The sequence below is a fragment of the Ambystoma mexicanum genome, chromosome 12, assembly GCF_040938575.1.
Source record: "Ambystoma mexicanum isolate Mex_15411 chromosome 12, UKY_AmexF1_1, whole genome shotgun sequence".
Taxonomy (NCBI): domain Eukaryota; kingdom Metazoa; phylum Chordata; class Amphibia; order Caudata; family Ambystomatidae; genus Ambystoma; species Ambystoma mexicanum.
Window position 1 is genome coordinate 137,036,498 of NC_090936.1, and position 20,785 is coordinate 137,057,282.

Consider the following 20,785-nt stretch of genomic DNA (forward strand, 5'->3'; position numbering starts at 1 on the left):
GTTTATAGCAGCAATACAGTTCCACAACAGGAGAGTTCAGGCAGCCAAGCAGCACTTCATCAGCACTTCGCGAATGCACGCGAAATGAGTAATACCAAATGTATTTTTCAATGTAACATTATGTATTTGAGGTTTACAAGCTGCAGAATCTACCAAAGATTCAAAATACAGTAATCAAAGAGTAACATAATTCCTGAGCCAAGACCAAGATAAGACATCCAAATATTTTGTTCTCCTTTCTATCGCATCTAAAATGGTTTACCACCAAGAAGCAAGTAGAGCCACAAAGGTTAATGCAGGTTTTGATAAGTGAGGCTGGGTGCATTCACTTGCAAGATCATGAATGACTGCATGAAAGAGCAATGGCAGGTGTTGCCCATATCCTGTTGTAACCTGGGCCCCAATGCTTGGGTGGGATGGGTGTAGAATTGTGGGTGCAAGGCCCAAGCAAAAGCACATATGTAGCCATCCACAAATGCTATATTTCCCTCTCTGCATCACATGCTGTTAGGATTGGCTTGCACATGGCAGACTATGAACCTTTCTTTCTACCAGAGCCCTCTATGAGGAGTGGGGAATGAGACGCGGATACAGGGCACTCATGGTTTTGGCCACAACCTTTTATTGAAACACAAAGGTGTTGGAAGATGTCTCTCTGTCCCTGCACTAAGATGCATTTCCCTACCCAGAAGAAAACTAAGGGTATGTCCGATGTCCAAAACAAGAAGCCCTGTGTCCAAAGTACTAGTCTGGCCATCACATTCCAAAAACCAACTTCAAGGAGAAAAGGGAAATTTCTTTCGCCTTAAAAAGTTTACAAATGGCCAAAAAGGAAAAAGGAAACGCGTAACTGCAGCACAAAAGTTCCAGAAGGATAACATTCACAGTTCCGGAAGATGGTTCCCTTCCCGTGGATTTCTCTCCACTCTGCTTTATACTTTTAAGAACATCAGTCCTTTACATTTCTTTTGATCAACAACACAACTGGCATGCAAAGCAACTTGCCTGGTAGTCTAAATCTTGGTAGGATACATGGTGTACTCTCCTGCTTGGTTTTGTCTCTTTAATATAAATATCAGCACTGTTTTTGGCTATTCCCGATGTATCCTTGCCAGGACTTCCTCATGTGATGTACTTTACACGCTGTCCAACTTGACCTTGCACGGAATGCTATCTTGCTAAGGCTTTCTTACAGGAATACACTTACAACTTGAATCTATCTGGAATATTCTCCTGCAAGGGCTTTTCTCATATGAACATACTTGCAACTTGCACCTGCCTAGTATACTCTTCTGCAAGGGCTTTTCTCATATGTATACTGTGCACACTTGCAAATTTGACCGTCTCCTATATTTGCCTTGTTCTATCTCTAATAAATTTTGAATCGCTCATTCTCTCTCATATGCCTCATTTACTTATTTGTCTTCAGTAGAATTGCCAAGACACCCCAGTGTCCCTGCTTCCCTTGGGTGGACTCACCAGCTCTCTATGGCGTGTGTTGGTTCTCCTGGGACAAGCATGCAGCGGCTCTTCGGTGTCCCGCTCTCTCCCTCTGGGTTCAACGCCTTTGCTCTGTGGCTTCTATGCCCTTGCGGCTCCCGCTCACCTGCTCTGGTTTTCTCCATGCTCGGGCAGCATGGAGGCTGCCTTTCGGTACCTGCAAAGGCTCAGGAGGCTTTCTTCCTCTTCTGGCATCCTCGCAGCGTACCATCTGCTGCAGTCTGCGCTCGTATGCTTCTTCTGCAAGCCGGTTGGCTCCACGGACCTCTCACCAGCTCAGTGGTCCCTCAGTCGACACCAAGAAGACAAGACTTCTCCAGCAAGCATCTCTCCATCAGCTAGTTCAACGGTTTAAATGTCCTGGCATAAAGAATGCACCTGCAGCAACTAGAGCGCCTTGGCCTTCATTGATCTTCATTACTCGGCTCAGTTTCTTCGTGGCAGTACTTTTGTATTGAGGGCAAGTGAAATCAGTTCTTGATACAAGTGTATGCAGAGTTTGGGAAGACATTTTCAGTAGTCTTAAGGGGTGAATGAGAGGAGTCATGGCAATATGACATTAAGGCTTGGGGAATGGAGGGGTATCTTCAAAAGAAAACGGGGGATACCATGTCTTGTCCGATGATGTTGTGTCCCTCTGCTGTGGGTTGCCTCCATCCATGTGATCCTCCCTCATATAGCCGCCCCCAGGATCAGGTAGCGGCTGCCATCCCCTGGCCACATGGGTAGAGGTGACTGCCGGGAAAGGAGTGATGGCACCATCGGATTCATCACACTGCATTTCTTTTGCTGCTCTAAAACCTAAAAGAAGAGAATCCTTAATGTTGCCTTATTTTTGGCATTTAGGAATTAATAAATTGCATTCAACCATGTACTGTATTTGAAAAACATGATTGTAAACCTTTACAATTTGTTTAGATGCTAACTATAACCAGGGTATAATGATTATGATTTGTAAAATAAAGACAATACATGTATTACCTGTTTAAAGATAATAATTTCTTTCTTGCTTCCTCCATTTGATTTTGTCCTTCCGCAACTTCAGATTTCTTAAGAATTACTAGGTTTTTGAACTGATTAAATTCATCCATTGCTTCATTCACAATTTTTAAAACTCTTTCTTCTTCCTGAGTATATGAGACAATATTTTAAGAAATGATAATAAAACAATGAGTGCCTACTTATAGTATGCTTCAATATCTTGCTTAAAATGTAAGTGTACTTTTAAAAACTGCAGCAGCCCCCCCGCCCCTCCTGAATAGCAGAAAGTAATGTGCTCAAGCCTGAGCAGTGCGCTAAAGCAAAATACACATTTCGTTTGGGCCACAGCCCTGAAAGTCACGATTTCACAAATTTCAGCTGCCACTTACCAACTAGCTCTTCAGAATAGCTTTGCAAAGGAGACGCTACTCTGTCTTGTACGATAGGGCTGTCTAAGCACTGGCTCTCAGTTTTAGTGCTACTACCTTGTGTATCCTGCCAGAGAAAACACATTCCCACTTACTATTAAGCACCTCTGAAACCACTTATTACCACCACTATGTCAGTTTCCATTGCAACATATATCACTCGCAAGGTAAGTGCTCAAGTGTTTTATCTGAGGTATTCTCCTTTCAGACAGACTAATCTGCTCTCATTAAACTAATTACTTCTCCACATTAAGCTTAGAGTATCTGATCTGTCTTTAAATCAACAATGCTCCCTACATCAAGTTCTAAATGCCCCAAAGGAAAACATACTCGTTTGTAATCCTAATTCTCCATCATGGGTATCCTCATTAAATTCATGAATTCTCAAAAGTACGGTTTAGGGGTGGGATCTGCAAACAATTTTCTCAAAGCAACTGTAAATCAAATTTCCCAATTTAATGTAACCATGATCATCTAACTTTTTATTTTAACATCCATTCCTTCAAAAAAGAAAATGTATAGCACCCTCAGCATACACTCAGTAAATCCCTCTTCACACCAAGGAAACTACTAGACTACTGCCAGGGGGGACCACAAGACACTGCCAACAGGGCAGGACCTAGCCCAGAAGTATCAACAGCAGAGTGCTTTAAGTGTACCAACCATATACCATGTGGACTGTTCCGTTACATACTTACAAGGAGTACAGTAAGAGCTAAAGAGACACAGGTCGGCAAAGGGTCCATGCAAATTATGGGATTTAACAGAGTTCCTCATTACGATCAAAGTTGCTCAAGATACAGTCTCTGATCGCAGAGAGGGCAGCAGTGTATGTTCCAGAAATTGTAGAGCCTCCTCTCCAAAAGTGAAGAAGTGAGGCGCGGAGTCCGGCACAGAGTCCAGTCTGCCCGAAACTCTGCTTGTGTGCTTCGTGTTGGTGCTGGTGAGGAGCTGCAGCAACAGCGTTCCAGTCCTCTTTCTGCCTCTATATAATTCAAACTCCCTCGCGGAGCGGAGTCCGGCACAGAGTCCAGTCTGCCTGGGTTCATCCACGGCGTCTAAGGCCGGTATGGTTGACTCTCCAATTAACGGTTTGGCCGTCGGCCCCCAGACTCGCCACAAGACTTTGCAGCAACGCCGGATGTTAAACCCATGGACAGCGTTGCCACAAAATGGTTTGGCCGGCAGTAAGATAAGCAAACAAGTTGTTACCCTAAAGCAACATATTACTGCCGCTCCTTTGTTGGTCAACGCTCAAGTGCTACATGACAATTCCTATCAGGTTGTGCCTCTTGCTAACTCTGCAATAACTGTGCATTCATCTGCGAGTGCAGCCCACTGCCTAATTAATATTTGGGACAGTCCTTATGACAAAAGAAACGACACGTCCAGCCGTGCTGCTGTTGCTTGAAAATCTCGCACCGGTGCCAGAGCTGGAATCCGTCATACCTCAAAGACTTTCGCCCATGCATGTAGACTCGCCTGACATCTACTTCTCGCCGTTTGACATAACTGACGCCGAGATCATGAGTGCTTCGAGTCTGGTGCAGACTGATTTTGCAGAAACTCATTGTGCTCCACTTGATTCTAACTCCTCTGATGTGTGCTTGAGTAACGGCTCATTAGGCCATGAGCCAGCATGTACTAGTCTGCTTCTTTTTGCTGGAACTGGAGTTCGAGCCGAAGGTCAGAACAGACCGTCTGGGCTAGTTAGAAAAGCGTCTGACTTTGAAGCAGAAGACAATGAAGTCTTTCTGTTTAATGCCCTGTCCGTCTCCTACTAGCCTTCCGCTACCATCATTGACTTGTCCGACGAACTCTAGTCTGCTTGATGCCGGAACCTCAATGGCAGTGCAGAAAAGTAATCTGCAATGTCGCGTTCACTCTGTGCCTGACGACTCGACTATGGTGAATGCTCCTGAAAGCCCAATAAAAACTTCCCCAATGGCTATATCTGATGACGCTTCTTTACCCCTGCAATCGAAGGCTCAAAGCCCCAATTTGTCTGCTTCATATTTGTCAAACTCAAATGAATTGCCATTAGCAAAACGGAAACAAACTCCTATGAAAAAGCGGGGTTACCAAAGTGTTAATATTGCAGCAGCAGTCTCACTTACCTCGACTCCCCAGCTATCCTTTCCATGTGGTCAATCAGTGAATTTTGAAGAAACTGCGAGCTTGTTTAAACAGCTTGATGTCCGTCACAGTTCTAAAAGAACAAGCTTGATTATTGATCCAGCTAACTCACCAAAGTTTCAAACCCCGAACAAAGACTCATCAAGTCGTGCAAGTCTCGGCGCGGACTATCCCACAACTCCAAATGTGAAGTCAAATCTCTCAGTCGCGGCAGCCATTCAAATCCATAATAATGTGCTTGCGGCGACATCTCAAGCAACGATACCGTTTGTGAAGTTGTACGAAGCCATGAATGAAACTATACGTGACCAAGGTTCAATGCTAATGAACCTAACTACCAAACTGGAGCAACTTGACAACTTCACCATGTTTCTAAAACAACAAATGCAAGCTAAAGCTGACCTGACTTCGCAGTGGCAACTTCGGCTGGGTGACTTAGTTTCATACCATCATGGACAAAACGACGATCTCATTATTGGCCTATTGGATGCAATAAAAGTTTTGAAGCAAAAAGCTTCTCCAAGGGAAACCATAAACGGCTGCAACTTAAAAAAGTCCACTGTTGAAAATCTGGACGACTCTACTCCTTCAAGTAACTTTCTTCGGACCTCTCTTACAACGGATCTACATCAGGTACCTGATCCAACTAACGAAGCAACAGAAGCACTATCCTCTGCATCAACCAATGATCTGGGTTTGGTAGACAAGGTTGCCCGGCCATTAATTGACGTGGATCAGTCCCCGTCTCTTGCTAAAAAAGATCTATCTGCTCCGGTTATAGTAGAATCTCATATCGGAGCGGATGTGAGACCTGATTTCCAATTAAACGCTGAATCGCATGGAAAGCAAGTCTCTTCTTTCGGCATCTTTGTTGGCCCTGCCAAATCAGGCACTGTTGGAGCCATGTCGACAGCAAAAGCGGCATCGCCTTCAGACAATTCGATGGCGCATTCGAAGACAGACAAGAGCTCCACTATCAAAAAAAAAAATGAAAGCCACGTCTTCTGGCTACACCAATACCAAAAAAATCATAAGGAACCTGACGTCTCCTCCAAGACTTGGTTTATTTGAGCGTAATCCTGGTCATTGTGGAGGAATTTCTACCAAGGCGCGCAAGAGTCTGTTGCCAACGGTGAAACCAGCCCCCAAACAAAGACGCATTACCTCTGATGACTGCCCGTCTGTCACTTCTGTGAAATCTGCATCGACCAATCTCTGCGATTTATCAACGTATTCATCTTTTGATGACAACGAAATTTCACAGAATCATGGTGCAGTGCCAGGGTTGGCTCTCAGAGCTCTCAACTTGTTTAGTCCAAAACGTTGAGCACTCTATGCCATCGAGGTGCCAAGTTGAGCAGCCAATAACAACAGCTGCCGAATCTGGAAAAACTGTAATGTGTGCTTTGGCTGGCTCGAGTTTAAATCCAAAATTCTCTTTAAACCAATGGAAAAAGCTCATTCACTTCAAATCCCGGGTTCAGGAAAACAAGTCACACCATGCAACTGCCATCAGCTGTAAACTAAGATTACAGAACATCCACAGTGACGACAATGAGCTGACCCTTAATTGAGCCAACGTGCTGAGGCTGTTCAAATGTGTGCCACCGCTTTGGCTGATTAATTCAAACGACATAAAAATTGTCGAATATGTCACAGAGCAGAGGTCCGATTCTGTCTTACTCCATATTGATTCACCGGGGGTTCGCAACTCGATTCTTAAAGCCGCCGATGAACTCTTGTTCTTTGACTTCAAAATCTCTCTAGAACCTGCGAATGCCAACGCAAATATCAACATCGAGTCGGATGACAATTTCAGTGTAAATAAACAATTTGATGCGACAACTGCGGAACATTATGAGATCGGCATCAAGACAAGGTCATCTGGGGAAATCTAAAGTCAACTATGTCAATCTCAAGAAACAACGTGCCCAGGATTAGCCATGATTGGAAGTTCACGAGTCACAATACTACATCCTCTCATGGAACACCCGTGGTTTTAAGCATTTGTTTAATGATTTTGAACTTCTCTTTAGAAAATGTTTTTGCAATTTGTTTATAGGAGACGTAGTTGTTAGAGGCACTGATGAGAGATGGTTTCACCACGTTAGTGAATCCAGCGGTCAAAAATGCTCAGGGAAGACCGAGTGCAGGTCTTCTAATGATGATACGAATTACTCAGAGTTGATCATCAACGGTGTATCTAAATCCAAATCCATATGTGCAAGGGTCAATTATGTATACAAGGAATTGTAATTCAGTGGCAAAAAAATATCTTCTGATTGTCAATGGTTATTGGAACTCTGTGAAAATAAGTGTTAAGGCTTTTGTAAATGCGGTATGCAAATTAATGGATGAAGCAATGTTGATGTATAATAACTTAATTATTTGTTGCGGTGACCTAAATTGCTCATGGTTTCAATAGGATGAATTAACTCGATGTTACAAGCGGCGGGCAACAAAAGATGTGGTGGCCAAGGGGCAAATGTGGTCAAATGCAATGAAAATGCGTGATTGTGTGATGCTAAATGGAGCAGTAAGTGAAGATATTCCCGCTCAACCGACTTGTGAGTCCTCTCACAGCATTATTGACTACCTTTGGGTTTCAAGGAATTTTGAGTTGAAGTTCTCAAGCCTGCAAATTCAAACTATGTCCCACAGAGATCACAGGCTACTGAAACTTGGTTGTCTTTTGGAAGCCAACATTTCAGTCTCTTTATATAATTTACCCGTTGAGTCAAATAGTGGGGGAAATCGACTTTGTACAAATACTACTCAAATTGGTCGTCTTACTGAAAATGTTTTGGGTTTGTCAAATGGAGTTGAGTATACCCCTCTATTAACTGACTACATAAGTACTGATATTGATCTGAGTAAAAAGCGAAAGCGTCAAATACCTATTTAGCATGGTTGTGCATGAGCAAAAGAAAGTACTGCAAAGAGACCTGAGGTTCTTAAATAACCCCGCGGAACAAGGTATCAGAGGTTGTTAGAGCAAGAAGATCCATTTATAGGAAGTGGGCCATTTCACACAGAACCATCACCGAACAAGACCGTGCAGAGCTGAGACTGAAGCTCTTAATCACAAAAAACACTTGGGAAATCTGGCAGTTTTGAATACAAGCAATGCTGATGGCACAGCTTCGCCACAGAATACTATCACTGGCGACAGATGGGCCAGCCACTTTTCTAGAGTATAAAGTACATATTTGGCTTTTACTGTTTACAGCTGGTCTCGTGGGCGACTCCTTAGTATTACTTTTCGTTATTACAGGTCTTAATTCAGAAATTCAAATATTATCATTTCCTCATGATGTCGCAATTCCTCAGAGTTGCCGGTATAAAGCCTATACCGTTAAAATTGCATTATATCAGAAATAACTCTGTGACTCTGCGCCAATTGATTTTGGAAAGTTGTATAGTTTTTATTGGGTCAAAAAATTAAGTCACAACGCCCTGTATGACACGTGTTTCGGCTCAATAGAGCCTTTTTCAAATCTGGGCTACTCTGGTGTATTCCTGAAGTACATGAAATATCCACCGATTGTGTTGCTCTGGTTTGGATTATATTGGGCTCAATCCCATGCTCCTTCTCTTCTGACCGCTAATTCACTCGCGTGGTTGCCAACGCGAGTGAATTAGCGGTCAGAAGAGAAGGAGCATGGGATTGAGCCCAATATAATCCAAACCAGAGCAACACAAACAGTGGATATTTCATGTACTTCAGGAATACACCAGAGTAGCCCAGATTTGAGAAATGCTCTATTGAGCCGAAACACGTGTCATACAGGGCTTTGTGACTTAATTTTTTGACCCAATAAAAACTATACAACTTTCCAAAATTAATTGGCGCAGAGTCACAGAGTTATTTCTGATATAATGCACTTTTCTAGAGTGTTTGCTGGTTCTACTACACAATCTGATTCATTTATAGGTTCAGAAGGAGGGTCTTGGGCAGTCGAAACGTCACGTGATGACAATTCCAGCGATTAAGAATCTAAAGAACTCTTGCGCTGCCGGCCCTGGCCTGATCAGCAATGTGATGCTTAAAAAGAATAGGTTGGGGTGGGCCGTTTTCATTGAAAGACTATTTCAGATCATCGCCATGTGTAAACAACTCCCGGACTCGTGGTTATCAGCAATCGTGGTTCCCATCTACAAGAAGGGCAGTCCAGATAGCACCGATAATTACCGCCCCATTGCATTGATGGACTCAATCGGTAACATTTTTGGCTCTCATTTGCGACTGAACCTAGCAAAATGGGCACTGACGGCAGTCGTCCTTGATGTACGTCAAACTGGCTTCTCAAAGGGGGTGTGGGTTGATGTCAATCTCTTGATACTCACAACCTCAAAACTAGAAGCGCAGAAAGCTATAACTAAAATCCATCTAGCTTTTATCGACATGAAGCAGGCCTTCGATGGTGTTAATCGTGGCCTGCTTTGGGCTAAATTCAAAAAATTGAACTGTTCAACGAACATTCTTGACCCAATAATGGCTCTTCAATCGAATACCTCGATTCGTGTTCGACTTAACAAAAACTGAGAACTGACAGACTCTATTCCAACAGCAAGGGGAGTTAAGCAGGGGTGTACCCTTGCAGCCGATCGGTTTAAATTGTTCTTGGCAGACTTGCCTGATTACTTGACCAGGTACACTGTTTTCCTCCCAAAATAAATCAGGTCTCAGTAAGGTGCATTGCTTATGCAGACGATCTAGTCTTGATGGACAGAACCCAAATTGGCCTCCAACATCTACTTGGCTGTTTATATGCCTATCTATCCATTAATAAACTCACAATAAATGTAGAAAAAACAAAAATTGTGTCTATTGGAGATGTCACCAGCAAAAGAGACAAAGCCTTTAGGTGGGCTGTTGGAGGCCAGTTGTTGGCTTCAGTCGAATTTATAAGATACTTGAGAGTTCAGTTTAATAACTATTTCTGAACATCATTGGGTGAAGGACTTGAAATTGAAGATCACAAGGCTTGCATTTCAAGCTGCAAAAATGAATAAAAGTTATCGTAAATTTTCCTTAACACCGGTTCTGATGTTCTACCTTCAAAAGGTAGTTCTTGTTATAACCTTTGGAGCTGAAGCCAGTTAGAATATCAATGAGCAAACCTGGAATACTCTTGAAGGGCGCTTTTGGTGGCATGTTCTTAAACTTCCACAATGTGTTTCAATGATAACTCTACGTCATGAATTGTCATTGAACTCATTGTACAGCCATGTGATCTGGAAATCAATCTCGCTGATGCGAAAGATGACTGTCGAAAAGCTTATGCCGGCTTATCAAATATTCATAACAAATCATGATGACAAAAATATTAACTTACTAGATCAATGGCAACTAAGAGTGCAAGCGTGGGTAGATGCTTTGGCAATTAGTAAATACGATCTTTTAAGTCGACCACAACATGCAAAAAAAATGTTTTATTCTTGGGCATGGATTGTCAACATAGAGAAACGTGAGAAATCGCTCTCAACCCACTGGCTAGGCAATGAACAAAAAAAGTTAAATAACCAATCGAATTATTTGCTGTGTTGTCCCTCCCGTTATCACCGTGAGCAATTCCTGAGATTTCGAACTAATACCCTGCAATCTAAGGAAATTTTATGGCAAAGAAAGGACAAATTGGTTAAAGATAATTTATGCAGTTTTTGTCTTGTCTCAGTTGAATCGCTAAAACATCTAGTCATTGAATGTCAGAAAATGTGTGATCTACGCTCCATTCATCTTGGTCAATTTGCTCCCCAAGATGAAGATATGGTGGATTTGTGGAGAATGATTTCATCTGGCAATAATGTTAAACACTTTTGTGCAATAGTGAACTATCTGGATGCGCTCTTGAAATTTCCACCTTGAGTAGTGCTTAAGTTGTTGACACTATGATGTACTACAAAGGTTGATGATATTTATTTTGATGTTGTCTTGTCTGTGTGGAAGTATCATCTTAAAAGATATGCAATTTTCTTTTTGCTTTCTTTCCTTTTGATCTATGTATGTGAGATAATTGGAGGAACATGCAATGTAACTGTTGAATTTGAAACAATAGTTTTTACTTTATGTTAAAACTGTAGTTTATTTTTCAAATAAAAAAAAAGTGAAGAAGAGGGTATTATATCATCTTTGTGTACAATCCAAAATGTTCCCGGAAAACAACAGTATACTTTAGAACTTTTTCCGTAAGCTTCAGTTTGATTGAAGAGAAGGAGCAGTGTGTGTTTTGATTGGTAGAGGTAAGTTATAAGTTACTCACCGTAGTGACTAACGTACTCTTAGTCCGAAGTCCCCTTTCCTCCATACTGCATGGGCGTCCCTTCCTAGGGACGGGAGACAGAACCTTTTTCACCAGAAAAAGCTTTCCCCTTTAAATTTAGAGGAGCGTGGGGGTGCGGCTCTGGGAGCATGCGCTCCTCTGCCTCTGGAGCAACAACTCAGTCCCCATAGATGCGTCGACAATAGTTTAACATTGCCTAATGACACCAGATTTATTAGGGGGGAGGTGGTGGGACGTATGGACGAAAGGGGACTAAGGACTTTGTCACTAAATTGAGTAACTTACAATTACTCTTATGTCCCTGTCCCCTTTCCTCCATACTGCATGGGCGATTACAACTGAGTGTAGCCCCAGGGTGGAGAGGAGACCCTCCTTCAGCAAACAGGTTTCCAAGAACCACCTGTCTGAAAGCCGCGTCTGATCTAGAGCTGGGGTCCAAACAGTAACACTTGCAGAAAGCCAAAGGGGCGGCCCAGGTGGCCGCCCTGCTTAGGACTTGCCAGGGGACATGCCCCTAGAATGTGATGGCTGTTGCAATGGCTTGACCGTGTGGGCGTGCATGTTGGCCAGAAGTGGCTTATGCTGTCCCTCGTATGCTTCCTGGAGGCCTGATACCCCGGTCTTGATCCGCCGAAGGTGACTAACAGTGTGACCGACTTGAGGAAGCGCTTGGTCCTGTCCAAGTAGAATTTTAGGGCACACCTGACATCGGGGCAGTGCAGAACCATCAGCTTGCTATGGGTTCAGCAAAAAACAAAGGTAGCACCACTCTTCGTTTAGATGAAAAGCAGAAGGCACCTTCGGTAGGAATGCTGGGTGTGTCCGCAGGCCTACTTTATCCTTATGAAACGTAGTATAGGGCTCTGAGGCGACAAGCAGCTGGGTTCAGCTCACTCTGCGAGCCGAGGCCGACTAGCAGGCGCGTCTTAATGGTGACCAGCCTGATGTCCGCGGACGCCATCGGCTCAAATAGCTTGTGCGCCAGTGCACCCAACACTAAGTTGAGGTGCAGCAAGTGTCTACCTGCATGCCCGAGTGGGAGAGGTGCGGCGAGAAGGAGAGCATGTCGCCTGAGGACCGAATAACTTAATGAAAAAAGACAAAAAGACAGAAGGAGTATCCGCGCATGCAATTACATGGCCGAAGCCAAACCCAGGAGCGCTGTTGAATTCGGCGTGTTCCCGTCGATGCAGAAAAGGGGACCAAGGTGTGGTGCCAGAGGGCAGAGTCAGGGCAGCGCATGCTCCCAGGGCTGCACCTCCGTGCGCCTCTAACTTTAAAGGGGAAGTATGGAAGAAAGGGGACGGGACATAAGAGTAAGTCCGGATATATAGATATTCTGGTTACCAGATATCGAAGTTTGTCCCATTCCGTCAGGCATCGCGGAACAATATCCCAATCTCTGTAGTTGAGAAATCTCACAATTATCAGGCGCGTTGCCTGGCCAGATCTGGGTGCTAGGCTGAGGGACTAATGTGCTCTCAATAATATACTGCGATTACTCCAGAGAGGGTCTTCTAAATATCCTTCAGCAACTTCTCCATTAAAGTCTCCATTACTTTAAAAGGGGTTGCTGCAGGAAGCCTGACACTCACGTTGCTCCTCCCAGAACTTGCCTCAAGGTCCTCCTTATTTTAGGCCTGAACACTCACCATTTTCCTTTTCAGTTTTTCCACAGCTTTGTTCACCGCTGACTCGTCTTCCAGGGAACTGATTCTATTCTCTGCGCCTGAAATATGGCCACTATTCTTATCCAGATGCTGGTATAGTGCATCCACCTTATAGGCAAACGAAATCAAACCCTGCCTTCATAAGCAACAGCAGCATTATCAGCTCAAGGTAGGGGAAGACCACTGAGGCCTGGAATGGTCCCTAATGTAGCAGCGTCAAGAGACAACGTGCAACCAGCAGCCTCTAGCTACCAAAATTGCGACCGAGATCTCTCTGTTTCGCCTGTCACGGCCAACGTCCCAGGTGAGCTTGATGCTTACCGCCTGTAGCCATGCAAGCCTTCAACAACAAAGTTGAGTAGGAAGTACTATCAGTACACTACCAGCCAATGCATCAGCCGGGATAGGAAATTACAGAAGAGCAAGAGCTAAATAAAACTTCTCCAGGTGGGCCGTACACAGCAGCTAATGTCCCCTCTAACTACAGTAGCTACCAGTGTCCCAGCAGTAAAGGATGGTGGTCTATCCAAGCTTCACTGTAGGCAATTAATCAACTAATTAATTGCTCCAGATGCACTTTTAGAATTCCTAGTCGTCACAACGCCACAATAACACCATGGTGCACAATATTCACAGCAGGAGGATGATGAGTGAAAACACAGCTGCCTGTGTTTGATGCAGCTTCAATCCCCAAGAGGGCAGGAGAAGAGGTCACTGAAGTCCTAAAAAATGTCTGAAGGCTGCATTCACTTCCTGAGGCAGGGCGATTCTCCAGCAGGCACACTGTACTCTCCAACAGAGGCACGTCACAACCTGCCCTAACAGAGCTCTGATTGCTCGCTCGGCTCCATTCCAGCAGCCACCCACAGTTTCAGTGCGTGCTCTCCCACGGGGAGCACGCCACCTCCCTGCGCAGATTGGTGAGCCACTGCAAGTTCCTTCAGGAAAGCGGTCCTCAATAGAGTTTACACCCAAGCTCACCAGCAGTTCTCGTGGGGAGGCCAGGCTCCCAGGCCACATTCCAATTAAGGATGTGAGGCTATGTCAGTTCTCACTAGTGCTGACGAAGGGCCATACACCTCCATCCACAACAAGGATATTCGCTCCATGCGCTTTGGAGCCCTAAGTTATTGCAGGCATCTTGGTGGATGGCTTTCTGGCACCTTCCTCTCCTTGACCTTTTTAAATCATGCCAGAGTTTATACTCTTGAAAGCCAGGCTTGCCTTCAGAGCTGTTAGGCAGAATTATATGCAGTACCCTTTGGGAACCCCACACACAATTAAGACTACAAGTGACAGTACAATTTCACCTTTGAACAAGCCTGTACAACACAGTTATAGTGGTAGCAGTAGTGGAGCAGCCAGACTTATCTCAAGAGTAAGTGAGCAGTATCAAATAGTTACACTAAGGACAGCAATTACTATGATTCAGGCAAAGACTGACTCAAGGTTTTCAAGTAAAAGAATATACATTTCACTCTTCAGTTGTTTAATATTACACTATCATAAGCAGTCTAAAAATCAAACTCTTAATACACCACACCACTTCCCTTAAATTCCAGACAAGTTAAGCTCACAAAATGAAGTGGGAGTAAAATGGCACTCCAGCAATTTAAAAGGGGGCCGGGGGGGGGGGTAAAGTTATTAGAAATTAGGTCAAACCAACAGGTAAGTACTCAGGGCAATTGAACAAGAGGAACTACAGAGATAGAATCAGATAGAAAAGGCTTAGGGCCAAAGTCAATGGGTCAAATTCTTTTGCTCAGGATCAACCAGTTCAGGCTAGTTCGCGGTAAGGTTCGTGGCACGGTTTCCTGATGATATTGGTTGATACAAAAGTTAGCTCAAAGAGAAGAGAAGGGCAAGCCCTCGGATTGGAGTAAGATTTCAAACACTTTCCCCGTGGTTGAACGAAACGGACAACCGGATTTGCACAGTACCTTAAAATGGAGAGGGAGCTGAGGCGGACGTACCTGGTAGTTCCTGCAGGCTCACGGTTCCTGAAGTGATTGTCGGACTGACAAGAAGTAGGAAGACTGGAGGGTCCTAACCAGGGAAGAAACCAGCAGCAGAGCAAAGCAACAAATAAAAGGTGCGCTCCTTAAAACCCAAGCAGGGTCCGACCTTCCTGGCTATCCATCCCACTGTAGCTCTGTACAGCAAATTCGACCAGAGGGGTCCTGGCTTGTTGTTTGGGCAAACTGGTTGGTCCCACCAGCTCAAGGGAAGAAGTTTCCTGGCGGATCTTCTCTGTCGTCAGATTCTGGAGATTCGGACCTGCAGCAGGGCTCCACCGGGCAGTTCAGTCGTTCTAGGGGTCCTCTTCTGCCAGTTCCTCATTGGTTCTTTCGTTCCAGTGGCGACTATGCCTTTCCAGTCCCAGAGACCTGCTTTTTATGCAGGTTTCCCGCATTCATACAGCCTGGCTGTCAATCACACAGCAGGGTGGCTGTGCTGGCAAGGACAGTCCCCTCAGCCAATCAAACACGAGTGTGACTTGGGTTACCAAGCAGACCCATGGCAGGGGTCCGAAGATCCCTCCCTCACATCCTGCCTACCTAGACTTTCAGGCGCCTTAAGGAGGGCTTCTGTGCAGAAGCCCGCGAAAAGTCAGCGAACAAAGGAGTCATCCCTGGTTTGGCGTGCAGAGAGAAACATGAGAAAGACTTTAACAAAAAGAAATGGTGAATAAACCCAGCTGGAGCCAAAATAAAATGTAGTTGGTCAAGCGGGTTTATGTTTGAGGCCAATATAACAACCTAAAACAATACCACGTTTATATAAGATAATCGCGGTAGAAAAGTTAGCGTAGATACCACTACCACCAGCCAAGTCTTAATGTAAAGGTAGCGAAACACTACTCCAAGAGGCACTGACAAAAAGGGATAAGAGTTAACCCTTAACAATACTCCATGTAAGATGGCGTGTACTGGTCTGTGGTTTAAAGTGACTAAGGTAAAGTTAATGGCAACTTTATACTTTTCTGGGGGACAGTAGTCAGCCCCAGAAAATGGAGTCGGTGGGAAGTCTCAAAGACAACCCTGTGTCACTGCACTGAAGGTGCTGTGTAACACACATACAAATATGAGGCCATGGAGTAGGTGAGGCTCCAGTGCTCAGGATCACACAAAAAGTGAAAACGCACACAGCAAAACACATGTAAGAGTGGGAAAAAGGCTCTCACACTTACCAGGTCAAAAAAATAAATCCTAGAAATCCAGCAAAGCTGCTGAAGGACTCATTAGGTAAGGGAAATCAGCCATTTATGAGAATTCTCCCTAACAAGAGCATCTAGCAGTAGAAGAACAAGATACTTACCAACTGGTAACGTTCTTTCGACTGGATGTTCCTCAAACGTATTCCACGTCTTTGACATGTAAGGTCCACAGCTGTGCTGCTTCGGAATTTTTTTCGGCAGAGGGGGTCCTGCGTCAATGGCGTCGGGTCGATGTCCCTCGAAGGCCTCCATCGAGGGTGACGTTACTGGATGTTATAAATAGGAAGCACAGCGCTCGTAGCCTCAGTTTATGTTTTTTCCTCCTTAACGTGTATCATGCTCGTATACAACGACTGCTTGACTGCACATAGCCTTGCGGGAACGCAAGCTGCAATAGCATAGGAAATTCTTCAGAGGGGCAGGCTGGGAGGGCGATGTGTAATACGTTGGAGGAACATCCAGTCGAAAGAACGTTACCAGTTGGTAAGTAACTTTTTCTAATGGATTGTGTCCTCCAACGTATTCTACATCTTTGACAGACTCCCAAAGCAGTATCAGCGAATGGAGGATGGAGAAGCATTTAGAATACCAAATCAGATGGCAGAATAAAGCACTGCTTTACCATATCCTGACCATGGAGCGTATCCAGGGAGTAATGCTTGACAAAGGTGTGGATTGAAGACTACGTTGCTGCGCCACACATATTCCTAATAGGAACTCCCCGCTGCAGGGCCGTGGATATAGCCACGCCTCTAGTGGAGTGAGCTCTCACCCCTGCGGAGGGTCCTTGCCCGCCAATCTGTAACATTCAGTAATGGTGAGAATAATCCACCTGGACAAGGTCTGTTTAGAAACAGCCTGGCCCAATCGTTGTCCAGTGTATCCCACAAAAAGCTGGTCGTCCACTCTGACCCTGGACATCCTAGAGATATAAAAGCTGAAAGCTCTCCTAGGGTTCAACCTATGAAGTCTCTTCTCTTCCTTTGCAGGATGAGGGGGAGGATAGCAAGCCGGAAGTAGCACTTTCTGGCTGAGATGAAACTCTGACACTAACTTAGGTAGGAAGGACGGATGTACCCTCAGTACAACCCTATACTTGTGTAACACAGTAAAGGGTGGCTTAGATGAAAGTGCCTGCAATTCACTCACTCTGCAAGCAGATGTAACTGCAACCAAGAAAACCGTCTTGAAAGACAACAGTCTCAGAGGACAAGAGTGCAGTGGTTCAAATGGAGCTCCCATCAGGAATTTCAAGACCAAATTCAGATCACAAACTGGCACCTGAAACGAGGAGCTCTTTTAGAAATTGGGAAATCAAAGGAATCTTAAAATAAGAACATTCTTCAGACGAGCACTTGAAAATAGACAGCGAAGGCAGGTAACCTTTAATGGTACCCACTTAAAGACCCCTGTGGGACAAAGAAAGCAGGAAAGATAGAACCATCGAAATGGAACACTGAAAAGGATTGACATTGTTTCCTGTGCAACGGTCGCAAAACTTACGCCAACGGTACAGGGATATGTTTGCCGGCTGTCTGGCCGAAAGCAACACCTCCATCATGTCATACGGGAGGTCCCAATCCTTATATCTCAACCTTTCAGAAACCAAGCGTGAAGGTTGAGCGTCTTGACCTCTGGATGGAGAACCCTACCCCCAACACCCCCCCCTCACGCGCAAGAGAGAAGACGTTCCTCTCTGTGGGGAAGACGGCGTGGATAGCAGATGGACATTTCTAGAAGGTCCGGGTACCATGCTCTCCTGGCCCAATCTGGAGCAATGAGGATCATGTGGGATCCAAACCTACGTAGCACCCGAGGAATGACGGGGACCGGACTAAACGCGTACAGAAGTAGGAGAATGAATGCATCCCCTAAGGCTCCTCTAGGAGGAAATTCCCTTGAGCATAATCTCCCACACATCCGGTTGGCACCGGTCGCAAACAGATCCACTTGAGCGGTTCCCAAAAGGGCGAAGATCTCAGGAAGGACTTCCTGAGCCAACTCCCACTCGTGGGAGACTGTGCTCTGCCTGCTCAGAGCGTCCGACGCCACATTCTCCTCTCCGGCTAGATGAACTGCAAAGAGCGATATTCCTTGCTGTATCGCCCAGAAACAGAGCTGCATCGCCTCTCTGCACAGCGGGAGTGACCAAACCCCCCCCCCCCCTTTTCTGTTGAGGTAATGCATGGTCACTGTGTTGTCCGTCATTATCAGGACAATATCCCCCCGCACCGAGAGCAGAAAAGCCTTCAGGGACAGCCTGATGACCCCCAGCTCCAATAGACTGATGTGGCGTTTGGACTCCGACAGAGCTAAGCAAAAAAAGTGGGCACCACACTAACTTTCAACTAATTATTTCAACTTGAACAGTTTAAAAAAAATCTGTCTTGTTCTATTTGAATCTTCAGAAGTTTGGACTCCGACAGAGACCAACTGCTGCTGGCAGTCGGATCATTGGCATGAGCTCCCCATCCTGTGAGGTAAACGTCCATCAACATCGTCATCTCCGGCCACGGTTGCCAAAACACCCTCCCCCCCCCAATCAGATTCCCTTTGCTGGCCCACCACAGAATATCCTGCGAGACCGAGAGTGGAATCTGAACGGGATCCGACATCTTGTCTGGGAACTACGACCACTGCATCTTGAGAACCCATTGAAGGGATCTCATTCTCAGTCTGGCACCAGAAAAATGCAGGATGCCATGAGGCCGAGCAACCTTAAGAATTCGAAAGCCGGAAGAGACTGGGAACATTGAAATCTATTGACCATCTGTACAATGTGATGAGCCCTCACCTTGGAATGCTAGCACTTCCCCCAAGGACGTGTCCAACACAGCTCTGATGTACTGGAGCTGTTGGGAGGGTGTCATATGCAACTTCTTGAAATTTAGGGAGAAGCCCAGCTTGTGAAGGGAGCGGCAGGTGAGGCTGAGATAATCCAAGGCTTGTTCGGAAGAACGCGCTCGGATCAGCCAGTCGTCCAGGTAGGGGTTGACGTGAGTCCCCCCCCCTCTCCTAAGATTCGCTGCCGCCACCACTACCAAGAGCTTGGTGAAGACTCTCAGGGCAGAGGTCAATCCGAATGGCAGGACCCAAAACTGAAAGTGCGAGTTACCAGCTGCAAACCTTAGGCATTTTCTGTGCTTTGGGTGAATCGGCACATGTAAATAAGCATCCTGTAGGTCCAGAGACACCAACCAATCCTGAAGTCAAAGGGCCTAGATGACCTGAGAGAAAGTGACCATCTTGTCCTTTCTGTGGAACTTGTTCAACCAACGCAAGTCCAAGATGGGTCTCAGTCCCCCCCCCTTCTTTCTTTGTGATGAAAAAATATAGGGAATACCATCCCTTGTTCATCTCAGCCACAGGCACCAGTTCTATAGCGCCTTCCTCCAGCAGGGTCAACATTTCCTGCACAAGTAGCGGATCCGGAAGCTTCAAAAAGAGATTCCCCAGTGGATTGTCGTGAGGCCGGTTTAGGAAGGGACGGCAGTAGCCATGGGCTATTGTATGCAGAACCCAGCATCCGAAAGTAATAGCTTGCCATTCTTCGAGATGCTGAGACAGTCTGCCCCCAACCGGTGAACAATGGAACATTGACTCATAGCTGTTTTGTAGCAGCTGTGGTAGCGCCTGAAGGCAAAGAGGCAGCTGCCTGAGCTGCTTTGGCACCTCTAGTTCCCCGTCCACCACAGGTACATTTATGGTTACCCCTTTGATTAGCGGCTCCTCTCGTTCTGCCAAAAGAGGAGTAGTAACGAAAGAAACCCCCCTCCCTTCCACTGTTGTCCCCTAGGACGAAAAGGCGGAGGTTGACGCGCAGCTGCGCCCAAAGATTTAGCAGCAGCTTTGGAGGTCTGCAACCTCTCAAGGCTCTCATCAGCATTATTGCCAAACGAATGAGAGCCATCAAAGGGCATGTTCAGAAGATGGGCTTGCACATCCAGAGCAAAACCTGACATCCGCAACCATGCAAACCTGCGTATCACGGTGCTTGCAGCCATGGATCGGCTAACACTATCAGCCATGTCCAACCCAAACTGAAGGGATTCACCCATGGCATCGTTGCCTTCCTGCACAAGAGCAAGGAACCCATCCCTTTCTCCCCCCACTGGAATATGCTCAGCCGCAAGAGAGATAATTCCACAGAGAGCGTGAAAATATTGCTAAGGCACAGGTGGAGTTGGCTGACTTCAGTGCCATACTCCCAGCAGAAAATACCTTGTGTACCCAACCATCGAAGCGCTTGTCGTCCCCATCAGGAGCAATGGTAGGGTACGCCGCCTGCCTCGAGGTGGCCATAGCCGTCTGAACCACCAAATTCTCCGGAATGGGGTGAGTGGATAGGTAACTAGGGTCGCTACTGGATGGGCGGTATTTCTTAGTCAATGACTTGTTGACCGCCGGAAGAGACTCTGGGGTCTGGCAAGCAGCCGCCACCCTTTTTTGTAATGCCAAATGAAAAGGCAACACTGGGTCAGTGAACGGACCCTGATCCAAAATATCAGTCAGGTCATCCTGATCGAACGCAACCGGAGGACCGGACCGCCTGAGATAACTCTAGACATC

General features: G+C 45.6%; 1 protein-coding gene across 1 annotated transcript in view; it reads right to left on the bottom strand.

Annotated features, from left to right (window-relative positions):
• The window catches only part of SMC1B (structural maintenance of chromosomes 1B), a 2,377,846-nt gene that overhangs the window by 726,044 nt on the left and 1,631,017 nt on the right, over positions 1-20,785 (bottom strand). Inside the window, exon 17 of the mRNA XM_069627687.1 lies at positions 2,482-2,627. Coding sequence (XP_069483788.1) covers positions 2,482-2,627 — 146 coding nt within the window. The remainder of the gene's footprint in view (positions 1-2,481; positions 2,628-20,785) is intronic.